This window comes from Lithobates pipiens, unplaced genomic scaffold (genome assembly GCF_037356315.1).
Source record: "Lithobates pipiens isolate NorthernLeopardFrog02 unplaced genomic scaffold, aLitPip1_a1.2 Scaffold_44, whole genome shotgun sequence".
In the NCBI taxonomy this organism is placed as follows: Eukaryota; Metazoa; Chordata; class Amphibia; order Anura; family Ranidae; genus Lithobates; species Lithobates pipiens.
This window is the reverse complement of record NW_027507870.1, coordinates 3,674,208-3,698,755: the sequence shown is the minus strand read 5'-3', so window position 1 is coordinate 3,698,755 and position 24,548 is coordinate 3,674,208. Positions and strand designations below refer to the sequence as shown.

The 24,548-nt window shown below is 47.5% G+C and overlaps 1 protein-coding gene across 1 annotated transcript; it reads left to right on the top strand.

The window, feature by feature from the left end:
• The first annotated feature begins 1,573 nt into the window (after window positions 1-1,573).
• On the top strand, window positions 1,574-17,655 carry LOC143956855 (uncharacterized). The gene is made up of 4 exons (XM_077467023.1): window positions 1,574-1,667; window positions 2,610-2,641; window positions 14,708-14,824; window positions 16,954-17,655. The coding sequence occupies exons 1-4, from the start codon at window positions 1,577-1,579 to the stop codon at window positions 17,242-17,244; spliced, it is 531 nt and encodes a 176-aa protein (XP_077323149.1). The 5' UTR covers window positions 1,574-1,576; the 3' UTR covers window positions 17,245-17,655.
• Window positions 17,656-24,548: the final 6,893 nt, after the last annotated feature.

Genomic DNA, 24,548 nt, shown 5'->3' with positions numbered 1-24,548 from the left:
CTAGATGATGTTTCTGGTGGTCACCTAATTTCCTTCCTGGATGATGCTGCTATTGGACACCTGAATTCCTATCTGGGTGATGTTGCTGATGGACATCTGATTTCCTGTCTGGGCGATATTCCTGATGAACACCTGATCTCTTGTCTGGGTCCTGATGGACACCTGATTTCCTGTCTGGATGATGCTGCTGATGAACACCTGATTTCCTATCTGGGTGATGTTCCTAATGGACACCTGATTTCCTGTCTGAGTGATGTTTCTGATGGTCACACAATTTCCTGTCTGGATGATGCTGGTGATGGAAACATGATTTCCTGTCTGGGCAATGTTGCTGATGGACACCTGATTTCCTATCTCGATGATGCTGCTGATGGACACCTGGTTTACTGTCTGGATGATGTGGCTGATGAACACCTGATCTCTTGTCTGGGTGATGGTCCAGATGGACATCTGATTTCCTGTCTGGGTGATGGTCCTGATGGACATCTGATTTCCTGTCTGGGTGATGTTCCTGATGAACACCTGATTTCCTATCTGGGTGATGTTCCTAATGGACACCTGATTTCCTGTCTGAGTGATGTTTCTGATGGTCACACAATTTCCTGTCTGGATGATGCTGGTGATGGAAACATGATTTCCTGTCTGGGCAATGTTGCTGATGGACACCTGATTTCCTATCTCGATGATGCTGCTGATGGACACCTGATTTCCTGTCTGAATGATGTGGCTGATGGACACTTGATTTCCTGTCTGGATGATGTGGCTGATGAACACCTGATCTCTTGCCTGGGTGATGGTCCCGATGGACATCTGATTTCCTGTCTGGGTGATGTTCCTGATGGACACCTGATCTCTTGTCTGGGGGATGGTCCAGGTGGACATTTGATTTCCTGTCTGGGTGATGGTCCAGATGGACACCTGATTTCCTGTCTGAGTGATGTTCCTGATGAACACCTGATTTCCTGTCTAGATGATGTTCCTGATGAACACCTGATTTCCTGTACAAAAATTGTCAATCACCCCAACCTATAACTAGCCTTTGCAGTAAGTTTAACATGGAAGGTCAACGCACATCACAAACAAGCAAAAGATTTCCAAAAGCACTTACCAGCTTGCCAGTGAAAAAAACAAATTCACGCTGTCTAACAATTTGCATTAAAAACAGAGGGTTTTGTTTGCACATATATGCATACTTAATCGTAAACAAGGCGATGGTATTATATCCCAAATACAGTATAGTAAACACTGCAGATATCACCTAGTAAGTGTCCAAACAAATCTGTGAATAATAAATAATATCACGCACGGTACAGCATAAAAAAAATAGTGAAGAGTGATCCAAGGAAGCGGGAGAAGGGGTTTGAAGGCCGCCATCTTCAATGTGGAAGACTAGTGACATCTAGTGGCAGAATAGAGTTACTTGGGAGGACCACTCCAGACTGAAGGTGAGTAATTGCAGCAAAAGATTTTTTTTTTTTTTCTTTTATTAGGTTATTGATATTCATGTATTGGTTGATTTAGTTATTTATTTATGCATTCACTTTTTAAATTTTGGCATTTTGGTTTCAGAATGATAATGCTGAAGATTGTCCTCCCCTGCCTGACTGTGGTGCTCATTCTGGCGATCGGCATTTTTCTTCTATGGAAGAAGATACAAAATCTTCAACGTAAGGAGAAAATATTTCTAATTTATGGTCAATCATATTCTTCCAAAGTTTAATTTTCCTATAGAGTGTGAAAAATCCCCTTGCAGCTAAAGGCGGCTATAGATGATTCCAATGTCTGCCGGTTCAACAGGAACCAGCCAAGAACCACGTATGGGCAGGCAGTATGGGCAGGCTGATTGTACCCAAGTTGATCAAGCAACCAACTTGGGTACAACCTGCCTGTCAGAGTTTTCATGCGATTATTGCCATTGGCTATAGCCGCTAGCAATAATCACTGTGTGTTCTCCCAGCCAGGACGGCTCCCCCGGCCCCTAGCTGGGAGAAGACAATATCGCCACAGGAGCAATTCCCCCATTAACACTGGCTGTGTTGATGGGGGAATTGAACGATTTTCTTTCCTGCAACCCACGGCTGTAGGAAAGAAAATCGCACCATTTATGGCCGGCTTTAGGCAATGACATTTCTGTTCCTGCTAAGAGATGATTTTTGATTGGTTAATCAGGTCATTGTACATCATTCATATACCCTTACATCAGTCCCATGCTGAACTGTTCCTGTAAATCCCATCTGCTTTACCGTGTTTCTGTAATCGGTAATTATTATATATGTAGATGGGTGCAGCCATATTAGTTTATTACATAAAAATGTTGGGTGTCTGGCTTAGTAGGACAGATCTTTGTTAATAAACATCCAATGAAAACGATGAACTCCCAATGCAACTAGTTTAAGCAGAAGTTGTTTAACAAGGATACTGACTGTGCTGTCTCGCATATCTAATATGAACTTGGCTTGCTATGATTATGGTGGAGCTCTGCTTGAGGATAATACTGGCAATTCGTTTGGGTTCCAGCACTGTGCACATGACTCTGATCAGTCATTTAGCATTGATGACTTTGTTCTCCTCTTACTCACAATAACAGAGGGATTGGTTTTTTTCCCCAGGAAACCTTGAAATACGGGTTGCTTATGATCAGGTAAGTATTATATTTGGTTTAATGGGTGCATGAAATGCTATGATTGGCTGATCTTACATGGGGATAATTCTGGATCCTCGTAATGTCTCTATTGTAGCTCCCATGTAGTCCGTAGATTGACTCTTTAGCCCCCTCTCTAGAGGCCTTCCTCGTTCTGTTATGTCCTCACTCCATGAGAAGTGTCCATGTCCCATCACACTCCTTGTAAGGCCATTTGTCTCCTCCTGTCCCGGAGAACCAACTCTCTCTCCATTTTACTTCTATGGGGCTTCTCTTTCTACACCCTCCCTATAGCTCGATATACTGGGAAGTAATACTGCTGCCCAGGGCACTCGATTTTACTGTTATTTTCTCACCAGTGGTCTCATCTTTGTCAGACACCCCCAATCACTGTCCATTTCCCGCCGTCTGTCTTTGTAATATATTATATACCCCCCCCCCATTTTATGCAGTCTTTTAACCCAATGCTTTTAGTCTACTCTAATTCTTTTCCCACCGTTCCTGTAGCACCTTTTAATTCCCACAGTCTCTCCTCCAAGTTCCTGCAGTCTCTCATCAGAGTTTCCATAGATAATCCCCCTTATTTATTCAGACAACCCCCTAAGTTCTTGCAGTCTCCCCTCCAGTTCCTGCAGTTTCTCCTCCCAGTTGTTGCAGTCTCTCCTCCCAGTTGTTGCAGTCTCTCCTCCCAGTTGTTGCAGTCTCTCCTCCCAGTTCCTGCAGTCTCTCCTCCCAGTTGTTGCAGTCTCTCCTCCCAGTTCCTGCAGTTTCTCCTCCCAGTTGTTGCAGTCTCTCCTGTCAGTTCCTGCAGTCTCTCCTCCCAGTTCCTGCAGTCTCTCCTCCCAGTTCCTGCAGTCTCTCCTCCCAGTTCCTGCAATCTCTCCTCCCAGTTGTTGCAGTCTCTCCTCCCAGTTCCTGCAATCTCTCCTCCCAGTTCCTGCAATCTCTCCTCCCAGTTGTTGCAGTCTCTCCTCCCAGTTTCTGCAGTCTCTCCTCCCAGTTTCTGCAGTCTCTCCTCCCAGTTTCTGCCGTCTCTCCTCCCAGTTTCTGCCGTCTCTCCTCCCAGTTTGTCACGTACCTTACAGCGGAGTCAGACTGCTGAGGGTGGCCTCTCGCACGTTTCCGGTCTCCACGCCCCTGGAGATGGGAACAGGGAGCGTGAGGACAACGAAAGGGTGCAGGTGCCTGCAGGTGGAAGTTGAAGACTTCAGAGACGCTGGGTCCTCACGGTAGAAGAGGTGTTGACTGATCACGGAGGTAGGCAGCGGAAGTCCAGCAGGCGTGCAGGAAGCACTACGTGTCTATAAGGCCGCGTACACACGTGGGGACTGTTCGCCCAACTTTGTCCGCTGAACAGTGTTTCGGCAAACAGTCCGCTCGTGTGTGGGCTTTCAGCGGACAGTTTCAGCGAACAGTCCGCTGAACAAGGTTTTTCGGAAATTCCGAAAAACTGTCCTCTGAAACTTTGTTTCAGCGAACAGTCCCCTCGTGTGTAGGCTTGTTCGTCAAACTAAGTTCCGCGCATGCTCAGAAAGGATTTACACGCCGAAAGTTATAATGCAGTGTATAGGACGTCGTATTTTTCGTCCCGTCGTACGTGCCGTTCACCTCATCGCGCACGGTTTCAGCAAACTGTTCGTTCGTCGTGTGTGGCCATGTCCGTCCATGCTAATTTTGAGCGGACTGTTTGCCGAAACTGTTTGACGGACAAAGTTGGGCGAACAGTCCCCGCGTGTGTACGCGGCCTTACAGGCAAGGTCGGCAACTGGCGGGCAATGCGGTACAATAACAGGAGGCAGGTGCGTGGTCAAAGACGAGCAGGGGGTCTGGTAACGTGTTAGCAAATGAGGTACCGAATCAGGAGACAAGCCAAAGTCGAAAGTCCAAGCCGAGGTCAAAGGTAGTCCGGGAGATAGTACACGGGGTATCCAAGGAGAGGATATCAGGAATGGGTCACAGGAACAAGGATCACAGGAGCAAGGTCACGGAACAAGGTTCACAGGATCAAGGTCACAGTACAAGGTTCACAGGGTCAAGGTCACAGGAACAACGATCAGGTCTTGCAGGAATAGCTGAAGACGATCCAGCACTGGTGTCAGGCCAGGATCCTGTTTATATAGAGGGAAGTGAGCCAGGATTGGTGGAAGTGGCCGTCCGTGCGTGAATACGTACATCCGTTCAATTTGCGCGGGTGTCTCTGTGTGTTCGGATTGGCGTACGTCCACGTGTTCGGATTAGCATACGTCCGTTCGTCCTGGAACTCGTACGCCTCTGACGGGGACACCGCGCATGGCGCCTGGAACGAAGGGGAACTGCAGCTATACGGGGACGGGCATACGTACGGTGAGTTCCCTGACAGTGCCCCCCCCTTAAGGGCAGCCTCCGGGTGCCCCTTTGGACCGACCTTTGAGAGCGGTGAAAAGCCCGTATAAGCCTCTGGGCATGAAGATTTGCTTCGGGTTCCCAGGAATTCTCTTCGGGGCCAAAGCCTTTCCACTTAATCAAGTATTGATTTTGTCCTTGTCGCTTCCTGTAGTCTAGAATGGCTTCGATCTCAAACTCCTCCTCTCCATCTATCAATATGGCTTCGGGAGAGCCCAACTCTCGACCTGGAAAAGAATTAGGTACATTAGGCTTAAGTAGAGAAGTGTGAAATACAGGATGGATCTTGAATGAGCCGGGAAGTTCGAGTTCATAGGCCACTGAATTAATTTTCTTCTTAATAGGAAAAGGTCCCAAATATCTGGGTCCCAATTTTTTAGAGGGACACGCCAGTTTCAGGTTTGCAGTTGAAAGCCATACACGATCACCGATTTTTAAATCCAATTCTCCCCTTCTCTTCCTGTTGAAATTTTTTTTATCGTCCTCCTGTGCCTTAGAGAGGGTTTCTTTAAGTACCTGATTGTTGATAACAAAGAAATTCAGCCTATCCTGGACAGCTGGTACAGGAGAATCCGGTAGGGATGTTGGCAGGAAGGAGGGATGAAAACCATAGTTAGAGTAAAATGGTGACTGGTTCGTTGCAGAGTGAGTAGAGTTATTGAAAGCAAATTCTGCCAAAGGTAATAACGAGGCCCAATCTTCCTGAGAAAAAGAAGTAAAACAACGTAAATATTGTTCCAACGTTTGATTGGTGCGTTCGGTCTGCCCGTTTTGTTTGGGGATGGTAGGCTGAAGAGAAATTTAACTTGATACCCAGAGCTTCACACAATGATTTCCAAAATTTTGACGTAAATTGGACTCCACGATCAGAGACGATATCACCGGGAATTCCATGGAGTCTGACAATTTCTTTAATGAATACTCTGGCTGTCTCAGTTGCAGACGGAGTTCCTTTCATGGGGATGAAGTGTGCCATCTTGGAAAAGCGATCCACCACCACGAAAATAGAGGAGAACCCTTCAGAGGGAGGAAGCTCAACAATAAAGTCCATCGCGATCTTATCCCATGGTCTTTCAGGGATAGGTAATGGCCTCAACAATCCCCAGGCCTTGTTTTTGCTATTCTTATTCCGGAGACAGGTTGAACAAGAGCTAACATAGTTCCTACAGTCTTTTGCGAGGTTTGGCCACCAGAAATGCCTTTGAACTAGATTTATCGTCTTGTGACCCCCAAAGTGACCCGCCAGGGGATAGTCATGACAAGCCTGTAGGACGAAGATGCGAAGATTTTGAGGAATGAATAGTTTACTTCCTCGCCAGAGAAGACCATCTTTTTCTTGGAGGTTGATACCTGGAGGGACTGCTGCACCTTGAGACGACTGCCGAACCTGTGATAGAAAACTGGTTTGTGTTAATAGAAAGTTCCCAGCTTGCAGAATAGTGTCTGGAGGGGATGAGACTTCAGTTTCAGAGAACATACGGGATAATGCGTCAGGTTTACTGTTATTGGATCCTGGTCTGTAGGTTATGTGAAAATTAAAACAGGAGAAGAAAAGAGCCCATCTCGCCTGCCGGGGCCTGAGACGCTTGGCTGTTCTGAGATATTCCAAATTTTTATGATCTGTAAAGATCAATATTGGATGTGTTGCCCCCTCCAGAAGGTACCGCCATTCTTCTAAAGCCAGTTTGATTGCCAGAAGTTCCCGATCTCCCACATCGTAGTTCCTTTCTGACGTATTTAGTTTCTTGGAGAAGAACGCTACAGGATGCATTAATGATTTAAGCCCTTGGCGTTGGGACAGAACAGCGCCTACAGCGTTCTTTGAAGCGTCCACCTCCAAAGTGTAGGGTAGAGCAGGGTCAGGGTGTTTGAGAATTGGGGCAGATGTGAATAGTCCTTTTAGTTTATCGAACGCAGCTTGGGCCTTGATAGACCATCGAAAACGGTTTTGTTTGCTGGTGAGTTGCGTGATGGGGGCTATAACACTGGAAAAGTTTTTGATAAATTTCCTGTAAAAATTAGAGAATCCAATGAAGCGCTGAACCCCTTTTTTATCGGTCGGAGGTGGCCAGGATAAAATGGCTGACACCTTTTGAGGATCCATCTCTATTCCCTCAGTTGATATCACCAGACCAAGGAAGTGAATGGTCTGTCGTTCGAACTCGCATTTCTCGGCCTTGGCGTATAGCCCATTTTGCCTTAATCTCAGGAGAACTTGTTTTACATGGTCACGATGGGTTTCTAGGGAGTTTGAAAATACCAGAATGTCATCCAAATAAACAATTACGAATAAATCCAAAAAGTCCCTGAAAATATCATTAACAAAATGTTGAAAAGTAGCTGGAGCGTTGCAGAGTCCGAATGGCATGACCAGATACTCAAAGTGGCCAAAATGTGTCCGAAAAGCCGTTTTCCATTCATCCCCCTTACGGATTCTGATTAGGTTATAGGCCCCTCGTAAATCCAGCTTTGTAAATATTTTGGCTGATCAAAGTCTCTGGAATAATTCTGGGATCAATGGAAGGGGATAGCGGTTCTTAATCGTCACTTTATTTAAATCCCGGTAATCCACACATGGGCGGAGCGAACGGTCTTTTTTTTCAACGAAGAATATTCCAGCACCAGCTGGAGAAGAGGAATGTCGGATAAATCCTTTCTTGAGGTTCTCATCAATGTATTCTTTAAGGACCAGGAGTTCAGGTTCCGATAGAGGGAATATCCTCCCGAATGGAATTTCGGCTCCAGGCAATAACTCGATTGGGCAATCATAGACCCGATGAGGGGGAAGTGTGTCCGCCTTTCGTTTGTCAAATACATCCAGGAATTTATGGTATGTAGGTGGGACCAACCTCTGGAGCTCGGATGTGGGCCCCGAACAGGCGATGACCGGGGCCAGGTGGTTTGAAATCTTGATACAATTTTGGAGGCAGTAAGTAGACCGAAACACTACCTCACCAGTTACCCAGTCTATTTGGGGATTATGGGCTTGTAACCACGGCATTCCCAGAATGATTGGGAAGAGTGGTGAAGAGATGACATCCAGGCGGATTAATTCTTGGTGACCGGATAGAATGTTGGCGGACAGTGGTTGAGTCTCATGGGTAATGGGGCCTGAACTGATGTTGGATCCATCTGCTAACCGTATGGAAAGTTGACGTTGCTTGAGTGTTAATGGAATGTTGTGTTGCAGAACGAGGGTATGGTCAATGAAGCAGCTACAGGCACCCGAGTCAATTATAGCTTGAACCTGGAGTGTCTCTCCTGGAAGCTGTAAGGAAAGGGGAACAGCTATATGAATAGATCTTGTCAGAGGTAATGTATTAGATACAAGAGATGAGTCTTTGAACTTACGAATTTTATTTGGACATGTCTTCGCATAATGACCAGCTTCCCCACAATAAAGGCAGAGATTGTTCTGGCGTCGGCGTAGCTTCTCCTCAGGAGACAATGGTGAGCGAAGTAATCCTAATTGCATTGGCTCTGGAGCTTCGGAAATGGGAGCAGGTGTGGAAATGGGAGGATGATTCGGAACCTTGGGTAACATCCAAGTGGGGCGAAACTGGCCAGCTCTTTCAGATCTCCGTTCCCTGAGACGGCGATCGATTTGGATGGATGTTTGTATGAGGTCTTCTAGAGAACTAGGAACTCCGATACGGGCCAATTCATCCTTTAATGGTCCGGACAGTCCAATGCGGAATTGGTAACGTAGGGCGGCGTCGTTCCATTGAGTATCAGAACTCCACCGCCTAAAGTCCGTCACATAATCCTCTACAGGTCTGCGACCCTGTTGCAGAGCGTGGAGACTGGCCTCAGCAGTTGTGGCACGCTGAGGATCGTCATATAATTTAGCCATCTCGTTCAAAAAAGAGTCCATAGTGTCAAGTAGAGGGCTGGCCTGTTCCAAGAGGTGATGGGCCCAGGTCTGAGGTTCCCCCTGGAGCAAGAAAACGATGAACCCCACTTTTGTGCTTTCCAAGGAGAAGGTGCGAGGCTGTAACAGGAAGTATAATTGGCATGCATTACGAAAAGCGCGGAATTTGCTGCGATCCCCGAAAAACCGCTCTGGAGTAGGAACACGAGGCTCAGGGGATGGCACCACTATTGCGGGCATAGATGCTGGAGTTGCCGGACTGGCGGACCGAGATGCTGTAGCCCCTTGGGAAGCAGCAGTGTTCGGAGTTAATGACTCCACCCTCTGTTCAAGTTGATGGTAACCATCTTGCAGGCCCTGAACTGCTTGGGTAAGGGCAGAGATTTGTTGGCACAAGGCTTCCAAGGGTGAGGCCCCCCTGTCTGACTCCATGTTTTTGGCTGGATCGTTCTGTCACATACCTTACAGCGGAGTCAGACTGCTGAGGGTGGCCTCTCGCACGATTCCGGTCTCCACGCCCCTGGAGATGGGAACAGGGAGCGTGAGGACAACGAAAGGGTGCAGGTGCCTGCAGGTGGAAGTTGAAGACTTCGGAGACGCTGGGTCCTCACGGTAGAAGAGGTGTTGACTGATCACGGAGGTAGACAGCGGAAGTCCAGCAGGCGTGCAGGAAGCACTACGTGTCTATAACAGGCAAGGTCGTCAACTGGCGGGCAATGCGGTACAATAACAGGAGGCAGGTGTGTGGTCAAAGACGAGCAGGGGGTCTGGTAACGTGTTAGCAAATGAGGTACCGAATCAGGAGACAAGCCAAAGTCGAAAGTCCAAGCCGAGGTCAAAGGTAGTCCGGGAGATAGTACACGGGGTATCCAAGGAGAGGATATCAGGAACGGGTCACAGGAACAAGGATCACAGGAGCAAGGTCACGGAACAAGGTTCACAGGATCAAGGAACAACGATCAGGTCTTGCAGGAATAGCTGAAGACGATCCAGCACTGGTGTCAGGCCAGGATCCTGTTTATATAGAGGGAAGTGAGCCAGGATTGGTGGAAGTGGCCGTCCGTGCGTGAATACGTACATCCGTTCAATTTGCGCGGGTGTCTCTGTGTGTTCGGATCGGCGTACGTCCACGTGTTCGGATTAGCATACGTCCGTTCGTCCTGGAACTCGTACGCCTCTGACGGGGACACCGCGCATGGCGCCTGGAACGAAGGGGAACTGCAGCTATACGGGGACGGGCATACGTACGGTGAGTTCCCTGACACAGTTTCTGCAGTCTCTCATCAGAGTTTCCATAGATAATCCCCCTTATTTATTCAGACAACCCCCTAAGTTCTTGCAGTCTCCCCTCCAATTCCTGCAATCTCTCCTCCCAGTTGTTGCAGTCTCTCCTCCCAGTTCCTGCAGTCTCTCCTCCCAGTTCCCGCAGTTTCTCCTCCCAGTTCCCGCAGTTTCTCCTCCCAGTTCCCGCAGTTTCTCCTCCCAGTTCCCGCAGTCTCTCCTCCCAGTTCCCGCAGTTTCTCCTCTCAGTTGTTGCAGTCTCTCCTGCCAGTTCCTGCCGTCTCTCCTCCCAGTTCCTGCCGTCTCTCCTCCCAGTTCCTGCCGTCTCTCCCCCCAGTTCCTGCTGTCTCTCCTCCCAGTTTCTGCAGTCTCTCCTCCCAGTTTCTGCAGTCACCCTTCAGGATTGCTGCAGTCTCCCTCCTCGTCAGTGTATAGACTTTTTCCCATAGTTCTCGCAGTTTCTTTAATGAGTTCCTGCAGTCTCTTCCCCTAGTTCCTTCAGTATCTTAGCTCAGTTCCTTTATGCACTCCTACTTCCTGAAATATCTCCTCTCAGTCCCTGGAGCAGTATCCATTAGGGGCTCCCGAGCGCTGACCCCCTTTCAGGATGCCGGGCACATGAATTACAGCCAGAGGCCAGAGGCTCTAATAGGTTTCAAAATAAGGTGTGCTCGTGGTGTAGAACAGGGGTCTTCAAACTATGGCCCTCCAGCTGTTGCGGAACTACACATCCCATGAGGCATTGTAAAACTCTGGCATTCACAAACATGACTAAGCATGATGGGAATTGTAGTTCCTGAAAAACTGGAGGGCCATAGTTTGGAGACTCCTGGTGTAGAGCACTGCTTCCTGATCCTACCCAGGTGTTACAACAGCGAATGAATATTCGCTATTGAAATACTGCTTCTCAATCCGACCATTCAGAAGCAGGTCTGAGATCCTTTTTCCAATTGGCAGAAACGAGAAGGGTCCCAATTGTCCGCTGAGCAGGAGGGAGGAAACGGAACCTGCCACAATGCCCGTGGAGAGCAGCGGTAGGAAAAGCCTTCGCCGCCGAGCAAGGGAAGCCATCGGTGAAGCTCGGGAGAAGCGCTGCCCACCATAGATGAGGTAAGTGCACCAGACCCACCTGACCAAAACCAGGATGGGTGTTACTGTTTGCCGCCCAGCCAAAAATAATTACCACCAGCTGCCACTGCCCTGGAGTCTCTTCTTCCAGTGCCTGTAGTCTCCCCTCCTAGTTCCTGAAGTCTTTCCTCCCAGTTCCTACAGTCTGTTTTTCCAGTTCCGAGAGTCTCTCCCCCCAGTTCTTACATTTACTCTACCCAGTTCTCTCAGTTTTTCCACCCAGTTCCTGCAGTCTCTCTCCAATTCTCACAGTCTCTCCTCCAAGTTTCTACATTCTCTTCCCCCATTCCCTCAGTTTCTTCTTCCCATTTTGCATTCTCTCCTCCCAGGCCCCCCTGTCTGACTCCATGTTTTTGGCTGGATCGTTCTGTCACATACCTTACAGCGGAGTCAGACTGCTGAGGGTGGCCTCTCGCACGATTCCGGTCTCCACGCCCCTGGAGATGGGAACAGGGAGCGTGAGGACAACGAAAGGGTGCAGGTGCCTGCAGGTGGAAGTTGAAGACTTCGGAGACGCTGGGTCCTCACGGTAGAAGAGGTGTTGACTGATCACGGAGGTAGACAGCGGAAGTCCAGCAGGCGTGCAGGAAGCACTACGTGTCTATAACAGGCAAGGTCGTCAACTGGCGGGCAATGCGGTACAATAACAGGAGGCAGGTGTGTGGTCAAAGACGAGCAGGGGGTCTGGTAACGTGTTAGCAAATGAGGTACCGAATCAGGAGACAAGCCAAAGTCGAAAGTCCAAGCCGAGGTCAAAGGTAGTCCGGGAGATAGTACACGGGGTATCCAAGGAGAGGATATCAGGAACGGGTCACAGGAACAAGGATCACAGGAGCAAGGTCACGGAACAAGGTTCACAGGATCAAGGAACAACGATCAGGTCTTGCAGGAATAGCTGAAGACGATCCAGCACTGGTGTCAGGCCAGGATCCTGTTTATATAGAGGGAAGTGAGCCAGGATTGGTGGAAGTGGCCGTCCGTGCGTGAATACGTACATCCGTTCAATTTGCGCGGGTGTCTCTGTGTGTTCGGATCGGCGTACGTCCACGTGTTCGGATTAGCATACGTCCGTTCGTCCTGGAACTCGTACGCCTCTGACGGGGACACCGCGCATGGCGCCTGGAACGAAGGGGAACTGCAGCTATACGGGGACGGGCATACGTACGGTGAGTTCCCTGACACAGTTTCTGCAGTCTCTCATCAGAGTTTCCATAGATAATCCCCCTTATTTATTCAGACAACCCCCTAAGTTCTTGCAGTCTCCCCTCCAATTCCTGCAATCTCTCCTCCCAGTTGTTGCAGTCTCTCCTCCCAGTTCCTGCAGTCTCTCCTCCCAGTTCCCGCAGTTTCTCCTCCCAGTTCCCGCAGTTTCTCCTCCCAGTTCCCGCAGTTTCTCCTCCCAGTTCCCGCAGTCTCTCCTCCCAGTTCCCGCAGTTTCTCCTCTCAGTTGTTGCAGTCTCTCCTGCCAGTTCCTGCCGTCTCTCCTCCCAGTTCCTGCCGTCTCTCCTCCCAGTTCCTGCCGTCTCTCCCCCCAGTTCCTGCTGTCTCTCCTCCCAGTTTCTGCAGTCTCTCCTCCCAGTTTCTGCAGTCACCCTTCAGGATTGCTGCAGTCTCCCTCCTCGTCAGTGTATAGACTTTTTCCCATAGTTCTCGCAGTTTCTTTAATGAGTTCCTGCAGTCTCTTCCCCTAGTTCCTTCAGTATCTTAGCTCAGTTCCTTTATGCACTCCTACTTCCTGAAATATCTCCTCTCAGTCCCTGGAGCAGTATCCATTAGGGGCTCCCGAGCGCTGACCCCCTTTCAGGATGCCGGGCACATGAATTACAGCCAGAGGCCAGAGGCTCTAATAGGTTTCAAAATAAGGTGTGCTCGTGGTGTAGAACAGGGGTCTTCAAACTATGGCCCTCCAGCTGTTGCGGAACTACACATCCCATGAGGCATTGTAAAACTCTGGCATTCACAAACATGACTAAGCATGATGGGAATTGTAGTTCCTGAAAAACTGGAGGGCCATAGTTTGGAGACTCCTGGTGTAGAGCACTGCTTCCTGATCCTACCCAGGTGTTACAACAGCGAATGAATATTCGCTATTGAAATACTGCTTCTCAATCCGACCATTCAGAAGCAGGTCTGAGATCCTTTTTCCAATTGGCAGAAACGAGAAGGGTCCCAATTGTCCGCTGAGCAGGAGGGAGGAAACGGAACCTGCCACAATGCCCGTGGAGAGCAGCGGTAGGAAAAGCCTTCGCCGCCGAGCAAGGGAAGCCATCGGTGAAGCTCGGGAGAAGCGCTGCCCACCATAGATGAGGTAAGTGCACCAGACCCACCTGACCAAAACCAGGATGGGTGTTACTGTTTGCCGCCCAGCCAAAAATAATTACCACCAGCTGCCACTGCCCTGGAGTCTCTTCTTCCAGTGCCTGTAGTCTCCCCTCCTAGTTCCTGAAGTCTTTCCTCCCAGTTCCTACAGTCTGTTTTTCCAGTTCCGAGAGTCTCTCCCCCCAGTTCTTACATTTACTCTACCCAGTTCTCTCAGTTTTTCCACCCAGTTCCTGCAGTCTCTCTCCAATTCTCACAGTCTCTCCTCCAAGTTTCTACATTCTCTTCCCCCATTCCCTCAGTTTCTTCTTCCCATTTTGCATTCTCTCCTCCCAGTTCCCACAGTCTCCCCTCCTGGTACTCATATGTTGTCCCTTCAGTTCCTGCAGTTTTTCCTTACAGTTCCTGCAAGCTCTCCTCCCAGTTGTCTCCCCACCAAGTTCCTACACTTTCTTCCCCCTTACCCCAGTATCTTTAGTTTCTTCTTCCCCCGGTTCTTGCAGTTCCTGCAGTCTCCTTCCCCAGTTCCTGTAGTCTCCCCCCCCCCCCCACACACACCCTGCTCCTGCAGTTTCTCATCTCAGTTCCCCCAATTTCTTCCCCCAATTCCCAATTCCTCCAGTCACCTTCCCCTATTTGCATTTTCTCCCACATGAAGTCTGTCTTCCCAGTGTCTGTAGTCTCTCTTACCAGAGAGAGAATATTTGTTATTATAAGGCAAGCCATACATTCTTCATTTTCTTTTCATTGAAACAGCAAGTTGAAAGAAAAAAAAAACAGACCCCATTCCCCCTTCCACACACCTGATGTGGATGGGGGAACCCTTCTTGCTGAGTCATTGCATTCTAACAGTGGGTAGACCTCCACACCATCAGAATACCCTGATCAGTGCTGCTGGTTATAGCCAGTGATGGTGATCAATCAAGAAAAACCTGACAGGCTGGTTGTACAGCAGTCAATTAGTAGAACTGGTCCCTGCTGAACCGGCCAAATTGTGATCCATGTATGGCCGCCTTAAAGTCAGCCCAATCTCAGATCTGGTGGCTCAGTTTTCTGATATGTGTGTTATAATTGCTGTCAAACAGCAGCAGGTGGAGCTTGAGAAGAAGATGGGATCCATCAGTGACAATGATCTGGGAATCAATGAACATGTATACAGCAGACCTTCCCAAATCTACCAGGAGATTCCAGCCACTCAAGAGGTGAGATCCAACTCCTGATCACATAGGCATGGAATGAAGAGAGATTCACAACAGTTATTAAAACATATCTCTCCAGGGATATACAGGATGTACCTCTGATATATGACTGATGTATGAGGATGGATGGGAAAGCCTAGTCCCTACCAGCAATATCCTTCATTCAACAAAATGACATGTTCTCTTGAAGCACAGTTACTAAATGTCCCAGATCCTGCAAAGCAGTCCTGGAATTTTCCCCCCCGTAGTGTCCATGTTCCACAGGCTGTAATACTGGATCTAGGAGATCTCACACTTTTCAGAATGTCAGAGGGGTCCTAGGTGATTGGAAAACTTTCTTTTCCAGTACCCAGGATTACAGGTGAAATTATCTCCTGCCCTAAACAAGACAGTCCCAGTATAGTTGTGGTCAACAGCAGACACAGTGCAGCAAGGTTGCTTCAGGTAATGTCAGGACTCGTGCTGACCTGGGTTGCCTGCGGGTGACACTGTTGTTCTCGGAGCTGAAGGGAGCAGTTCCGGTGGCAACCAGCAGATGTCTCCCAGCAGCCAGCTTCTCCTACTAATTAGGCCCCATCTGATACTGGCTGCTGGGAAGGTATTTAATCCCACCTTCAAAGATCAGTGCTTCAGTTTTCTACTTGTGAGCTGTGTCCCTGCCTGACCCTGTGCCTTGTATCCTGTGACCTGCTTCCAGTATCCTGTGCCTTGTACCCAGTATCTAGTATCCTAAATCTCCTCATCCAGTATCCCTTTGTTTCCTGTCCCAGTCCCGATCCTGCCCTGTTCATGTGAGCTCACTCCGGTTTGTTCATGGCAGCTGTTAGTTAGGTTGATATTCTGGGTTTGCTGCACTTGTACATTAAGGCTCCATGCACACTGGAGCTCATAAACTGCAGTTTATTGGAGTTTGGGCATTTTTTTTTTAAAAGCCCGTAAACTCCACTCTATGTTAGCCTATGTGTCCATAGACACACATGGACGTTTTTTAGCTTTAATGAGCAGTGGAGTTTATGGGCTTTTTTCTGAACGCCAGAAATTTGCGTTCAAAGTGCCGTTTTTCACCGCCAAAAAACGGCAAGCGCTGATAAACGCTGATAAGCGCTATTAAACGCTCGTAAACATTCGGTAATTAGGCTCCATGCACACTGAAGCTCAAAAAATCTTTTTCTGGACGCCAGATTGCTGGCAGAAAACGCTGGTTGAAAAAATTGCTTTTAACAGCGTTTTGTACTAGCGTTTATGGGCGTTTATTAGCGTTAGCGTTTATGGGCGTTTTCAATAAAAATACACAGAGGACACTCCAAAAATCCCACAGTACATTCCAAACTCCCACAATGCATTGAAAAAATAGAATGCCGAACACTAATTAACGCACGTTTATGAGCGTTTATAAGCGTTTATGAGCTCCAGTGTGCATGGAGCTGTTCGGCATTCTATTTTTCAATGCATTGTGGGATTTTTGGAGTGTCCTCTGTGTATTTTTTATAAAAAAACGCCCATTAACGCTAACGCTGTAAAACGCTCATAAACGCTAGTATAAAACGCTGTTAAAAGCAGGTTTTTCAACCAGCGTTTTCTGCCAGCAATCTGGCGTCCAGAAAAAGCTTTTTTGAGCTTCAGTGTGCATGGAGCCTTTTATGGTTTGTAGGTGTATGAAGGGTGTTGTTTAGGTTAATAGACTTTATTTCATCATACTTGGTCTAGTTGCTGATTCCTTCAGGTGTAACCCACTGATCTGGTCATCCCTACTGGATACCTAAATTTGGTATCCTTTACAGGTACATAACAATTGAAAACGAATGGTCATCCTTGTTCCCAATGACACCAACAACGGGACCTGTTTTATCCCAATGACCTCAAATATGATGCTCATTAGATCCCACTGACACCAATGATGGGGATTTATTTTATCCCACTGACACTACTGATGGGACTTATTTTTTTGAACTGAAATCAATGTTAAGGAATATTTTAATACACTGACAGTAAATGTGACTTATTGTATTCCACTGACATCAAAGATAAACCTTATTTGATCCCACTGACACCAACCATGGGGGATTTTTTTATTGCACTGACACTAATGACAAAGAAATATACCAGGTGACACTGTCAATCTTTCTTTTTAGGATTTGGATGAGGTCCTCCAAAATCCTCTGTACATCCCTTCTGGACACCCTTCGCAGGAGCAGCAGTCTGGGCCCCAGGGTGGGAATCCGGCAGAAGGACAATACAGCCTCCTCCAACCCCCAACCCAACCCCCAACCCAACTCCAACCCCCAACCCAACTCCCAACCCAACTCCAACCCCCAACCCAACCCCCAACCCAACTCCAACCCCCAACCCAACTCCCAACCCAACTCCAACCCCCAACCCAACTCCCAACCCAACTCCCAACCCAACTCCAACCCCCAACCTAACCCCCAACCCAACTCCAACCCCCAACCCAACTCCCAACCCAACTCCAACCCCCAACCCAACTCCCAACCCAACTCCCAACCCAACTCCAACCCCCAACCCAACTCCAACCCCCAACCCAACTCCCAACCCAACTCCCAACCCAACTCCAACCCCCAACCCAACCCCCAACCCAACTCCAACCCCCAACCCAACTCCCAACCCAACTCCAACCCCCAGACCAGCAGTGATCAATGTGGAGAGGCTCAGAAGATATAATCAATATTTGGGACACATTTCAATGTTCTAAAATGATCAGCTTTAGCGCCAAAGCTTCCACCGAACATACCAGAATATTATCTCCAGGTTCTGTTGCTATTTTCTTTGCCCGCACGTTTCCTTTTTTGTATTATATGTTTATTAAAGAGTTCATAAACTTTTAAAACCACTGTGTGACAATGCCTCTGAGAGATGGCCGGCAATGGATTCCAGTTTATTGGTACATTCGGTGGCTGTGGTTCTATTACTACCGGCCCGACCCTCAAATCAGTGTAGATGGGACCCCGAGACTGACCCACGTCTAACGAGCTCCAGTAATGACACCACATGGGGCAGATTCTGGTAAGTTCGGACTGTGGATGTTTCTTGTTATTAGCGCATACTGTGGTGTGAAAAAGTGTTTGCCCCCTTCCCCATTTCCTGTTCCTTTGTATGTTTGTCACACTTAAGTGTTTCGGAACATCAAACCAATTTAAACAATAGTCAAGGACAACACAAGTAAACACAAAATGCAATTTGTAAATGAAGGTGTTTATTATTAAAGGTGAAAAAAAATCCAAACCATCATGGCCCTGTGTGAAAAAGTGATTGCCCCCTAAACCTAATAACTGGTTGGGCCACCCTTAGCAGCAACAACTGCAACCAAGCGTTTGCGATAACGTGCAATGAGGCTTTTACAGCGTCCTGGAGGAATTTTGGCCCACTCATCTTTGCAGAATTGTCCTAATTCAGTTACATTAGAGGGTTTTCGAGCATGAACAGCCTTTTTAAGGTCATACCACAACATCTCAATAGGATTCAGGTCAGGACTTTGGCTAGGCCACTCCAAAGTCTTCATTTTGTTTTTCTTCAGCCATTCGGTGGTGGACTTGCTGGTGTGTTTAGGATCATTGTCCTGCTGCAGAACCCAAGTTCGTTTCAGCTTGAGTACACGAACAGATGGTCGGACATTCTCCTTCAGGATCTCTTGGTAGACAGCAGAATTCATAGTTCCTTTTATCACGGCAAGTCTTCCAGGTCCTGAAGCAGCAAAACAGCCCCAGACCATCACACTACCACCACCATATTTTACTGTTGGTATAATGTTCTTTTTATGAAATGCAGTGTTCCTTCTACGCCAGATATACTTGGACACACACCTTCCAAAGAGTTCCACTTTTGTCTCATCACAGAATGTTGTCCCAAAAGTCTTGGGGATCATCAAGATGTGTTGTGGAGAAATTGAGACGAGCTTTGATGTTCTTTTTGCTCAGCAGTGGTTTTCTCCTTGGAACTCTGCCATGCAGGCCATTTTTGCCCAGTCTTTTCCTGATGGTGGAGGCATGAACGCTGACCTTAACTGAGGCAAGTGAGGCCTGCAGTTCCTTGAACGTTGTTGTGGGGTCTTTTGTGACCTCTTGGATGAGTCGTCGCTGCGCTCTTGGGGTAATTTTGGGCGGCCGGCCACTCCTGGGAAGGTTCACCACTGTTCCATGTCTTCGCCATTTGTGGATAATGGCTCTCACTGTGGTTCGCTGGATTCCCAAAGCTTTGGAAATGGCTTTATAACCCTTTCCAGACTGATAGATCTCAATTACTTTCTTTCTCAATTGTTCCTGAATTTCTTTGGGTCTCGGCATGATGTGTAGCTTTTAAGGATCTTCTGGTGGACCTTACTGTGTCAAGTAGCTCCTATTTAAGTGATGCCTTGATTGTGAACAGGTGTGGCAATAATCAGGCCTGGGTGTGGCTAGAGAAATTGAACTCAGATGTGGACAACCACAGTTATAGTATGTTTTAACAAGGGGGGCAATCACTTTTTCACACAGGGCCATGATGGTTTGGATGTTTTTTCACCTTTAATAATAAACACCTTCATTTACAAATTGCATTTTGTGTTTACTTGTGTTGTCCTTGACTATTGTTTAAATTGGTTTGATGTTCCGAAACACTTAAGTGTGACAAACATGCAAAGGAACAGAAAATGAGGAAGGGGGCAAACACTTTTTCACACCACTGTAATATCCTCTACGAATGATTGGATGAAATTATGGGCATTGGATGGTAATAGGGATCTCTGATAGGGGCCATATCTTCAAGAAGTCAGTAAATAAAAATAAAATAACATTTAGAAAAACAAACACAATACACATATCTATACACACACTTAAAACCTAATATTATACAATGATATCTAGGTAAAACACACCTTATATATTACTGTAGCTATTAGAACTTTCAGAAAAAAACATAGGTGTATATTTTTTTACTTTTAAGTACAGCGTACAGGGGTCAGGAGTGTGTAAAGTACAAAGTACAGGGGTCAGGAATATGTAAAGTACAGAGTACAGGGGTCAGGAGTAAGTAATGCAAAATGCAGGGGTCGGGAGTATATATTGTACAGAGTACAGCGGCCAGAAGTATGTATTGTACAGAATGCAGAGGTTAGGAGTATGTAATGCACAGTGTACAGGGTCAGAAGTAAGTAATGCAGAGTTCAGGGGTCCGGAGTGTGTAATATGCAGAGTACAGGGTTCAGAAGTGTGTAATGTACAGAGTACAGCAGTCAGTAGAATGTAATGTACAGAGGTCAGGAGTATATAATGTACAGAGTACAGGGGTCAGAAGTGTGTGATGTACAGAGTACAGCGGCCAGGAGTATGCAGAGCGCAGGAGCCAGGATTATGTAAAGACAGAGTGCAGGGGTCAGGGGCCTTTACAAACATGCCAGGGCATGGTCTGTACACATATGCCAGGGTAGGGTCTCTACAAGCATGCCTGGGCAGTCTACCTACAAGCTAGCATGACAGCGTCTCTACAAGCATGCCAGGGCAGCATCTCTACAAGCATGCCAGGGCAGCGTCTCTACAAGTATGCCATGGCAGGATCTCAACAAGCATTCCAAGGTAGTGTCTCCACAAGCATGTAAGGACAGGGTCTCCACAAGCATGTAAGGGCAGGGTCTCCAAAAGCATGTAAGGGAAGAGTCTCCACAAGCATGTAAGGACAGGGTCTCCACAAGCATGTGAGGACAGGGTCTCCACAAGCATGTAAGGGCAGGGTCTCCACAAGCATGTAAGGGCAGGGTCTCCACAAGCATGTGAGGGCAGGGTCTCCACAAGCATGTGAGGGCAGGGTCTCCACAAGCATATGAGGGCAGGGTCTCCACAAGCATGTGAGGGCAGGGTCTCCACAAGCATGTAAGGGAAGAGTCTCCACAAGCATGTGAGGGCAGGGTCTCCACAAGCATGTGAGGGCAGGGTCTCCACAAGCATGTAAGGGCAGGGTCTCCACAAGCATGTGAGGACAGGGTCTCCACAACCATGTGAGGGCAGGGTCTCCACAAGCATGTAAGGGAAGGGTCTCCACAAGCATGTAAGGACAGGGTCTCCACAAGCATGTGAGGGCAGGGTCTCCACAAGCATGTGAGGGCAGGGTCTCCACAAGCATGTGAGGGCAGGGTCTCCACAAGCATGTAAGGGCAGGGTCTCCACAAGCATTCTGCACATCCGTGTTCAGTACATCCTATTGACAGAAGCTTGGATGCAATTCTGTTTTAACATGGATTTGGTTCCATGCATAGTGTGGTCAGGAGCCAATAAGAAGCTCATCATTCACATGGAGGAAGGCAGAATCACCAGGCATTTACTATGGCCCCAACTTCATTCATTAAATAAAATGAATCAGTATGGTGACTGTGAGGGACAGAGCAATGTAGTCCCTAAGTTGGTAATGTTAGGGTTACACACATTTTAATAGATTGGATGCTCACAACCTCCATATCTGTGAGAACTAAATGTTAGCATGATGGTAAAGCCTATTTTTTGCTCCGTATGCCAAACATTAATGGTAACATTTTGTCAGAGGGATTCCTTACTATACACTTACTCTGTGCAGATCATTTTAACATTATGTACAGCAGCCTTTCTCAACCTTTTCAACAGAGAGGGACCTTTGAAATAGTTCTCCGGTCTCGGGGGAACCCCCTGCTAAAAATTAGATATCTACAACTCATGATACATTAGTGTGATGGTCAGTGGGAAGAATGGTCCTTACACTTGTGGTCATTGGGAAGAATTACCCCCTTACAGATAGTTAGAAAGATCAATGGTGTGAGTGGGAACTTATCTGAGAGGCAGAAATTGCCCAAATGCTGAAGGAACTACAACCTCTGGAGGAACCCTGGTTGAGAATCACTGATGTACAGGGATAATAGCCAGTGTCCTTGTAAGAATCAGTAGAGGACCTGGAATTTTTTACTTGACTTGGATACAATTTGGTGTCCAAATGAATTTGTGATCCAATGTAAACGTATATTTGTAAATTCCTTCCCAACAGTTACCCAGAGTGCCTACACAAAAAGATTTCGGGTCCTAGAGACACCCCTAATAGGACAGGGATTCACCTTATTCAGATAACCTTAAATAATACGGTAGGGTCAACCACGCTTAGCGCTCTACACGGGCCCAGGACTCTCCCAGCATCTCACAAGAAAAGAGGTACAGAGAGAGTAACACAAAAACATGTAACAACTTTGTTAAAACACATCTACATATGTAATGGACCTAAGAATACACATGCAGTAATATTCTTAAGGGTCTAGTTATATAAAAAAGAAAAGAAAAAAAAGCATAGCCATTTGTCCAGCAAATCTGCATGTACATTCATTCTGAGAAGCAGGGGGCCTTCTCTACTGACGCGTTTCACCTGTTTTACATACTTTAAAGTGTATGTCAATACAAAAGTTTGTCACAGCCAGGGGGCTGGCTCATAAACCAGTAGCTATAGCAGTAGAAAGGTACCCATCGACCAGCAGGATAAGTACAGCGGCAGGTCACCCTGGCGGAAGACACAAGCTCACCCGAGGTCTGAGGTCTAAGCACCAACCGGTATTCGGCAGAGCTCCTGATGGTGGGGATGGGTTTTGCTGCGTGTTTGTACCGGGTCACTGTCCTCCAGATCGCCCCACCAGGAGGTGAGCAAGCCGGGGTCCAGTTGCAGAAATAGCAGGTAGGGATCAAGCAGAAGTATAGTCCATAAACAAGCAGAATGGTCGGTAAGGGGTTGCAAGAAGGGATCAAACAGAAGCATAGACGAGGAACAAGCGAAATGTTGGTAACGTGTGATATTGGAGATAAGGACAGTTGCAGGTACACAAAGGAGCAAGATATCACCTGGAGAGAGTACAATAATCTGGCAAACAGGAAGAGCAGAGACAAGGTTTAAATAGGATGTTTATTATGGAAGGGATACAACAAAATACTGACTACCATCTCAGATGGCTCAGGAAGAAGAGCTACTGCTGGACCCAGCAGAGATCATGGGTTCAGATCCCGCTCCCCGCAGGTATTTTTTTTTCTTTAATTTTGTATAGAGTAGGTGAGAAGAGAACCCCCAGCAGGTTTTCATTGCTATCCTAGGCTTTGTTTGGAAGATTTCTCCTCACTTATTGTTGCTAGGGATGAGCTGAACATACCTGATACCAGTTGGAGGGGGGGTTCAAGGTACGTTATTGAATTTGCTGCATCCAAATCCCATTGAGTTCAATAGGAACCACATGTTTCCTAGGCTAATAAGCCAGGGCTCAGTCCTACGTAGTGACGAAATGCGTACAAATGGAATGCACAATGCATATGTTTCCAATAAGATGGAACGCATGCTGGAGTCTAACAGTCCCTGGCTTAATTTTGTACTAATGGGAAGCTCATGTTTTTAAACTTTCATGTATGCACATTGGCAATGGATATATTTTAAATAAATCTGAAGCATTTTACACTATGGGAAGCCTGTCCTTCTCTTTATTTCTCATCCACAAATAACTCTGAGATTGGAGTTATTGGCGATACCACCACAGGACCAGGGGCATTGCTAGGTGGGAAAAAGACCAGGGGTCTCAGCCCAAAGTTCAAGCCTGGCATTGGGGGGGGGCTTAGCCCGGGGGGAGGTAGCATTACTTGCTGATTGCTGGCGTTTCTCACCAGTGCCCATCAATGCTGACCACTAAACTGACATACTTGACACATGCACTGACCTACCTGCCCCCTACACTAACCTACCAGACCACTGCATTAACCTACCAGACCCCTATATTAACAACCCTGACACCTACACTGACCTACCTGAAGAGTAGCTGGGGTGAGTGTAATTGGGAACCCTGAAGTTACCAGTTTGGTTTTCTAAGAAGTGGGCTACCTGACACATACACTGACCTACCTGACTTTTCCACGTCAGACTTCAGTTGACCTCTTGACACTCCTGCACGCTGCAGTTCAGCCTCACCTGTAACGTGTGGCGTGCCCATCCCATTCATGACCACTCAGAGACAGCAGGGTACATGCACCAGTCAGCCAGAGCCAGGGTAGGACAGCCGCCTGCAGCCCACCCATTTACACGGAGTGAGCACCGATTGGGAACCTCATAGTGCTCGGCGCAGCCACAGTGTCATTAACATCTCATGGACCTGGCAGAGGCCTATGATGGACATCACACGTCCCGTGGTCCCGGCATTGGACCAGTGCAACGTCCATCATAGGTGCTGCCAGATCCAGGATCCCCGCTGGCTGGGGCTCGGGGCTAATAATATAATTATAAATGCCCAAGACCTGGGCTTTTTTGTGGGCTCACTTGGGGTCCCAGTCCCCCACGCCCCCCCCCCCCAACGCCACTGCACAGGACACTGGAGAGTGGTTTGGAGGATACCCCTGGTCTCTGGATGACCACTAAGCGCTTTTGACTCCTTTTGTTATAAAACAAGAGGGTCAACTCCATCTGGTGAGTGGGAATCTCTCTTACAGTGAAGTGGTGGCACTATAGTGGATACCATAGCTGAAGAAAGCACAAGGCAATTTAAAATACCTGAAAGGACTTGTCATATTGTTCACTAATATTATTATTTGGGGACTGAGCACTTTTATTATTTTTCACAACTTCATATTGAAGTTTTGGTTTGAGCATGGCATATTTGCACCATACAATTCTTACCGATATCAATTTTTATTCTTTGCAATTATGATTTTTGTACATTGCCACTAGTGATAGCCGAACAGTTCGCCCGGCGGTCGTTTCGCGG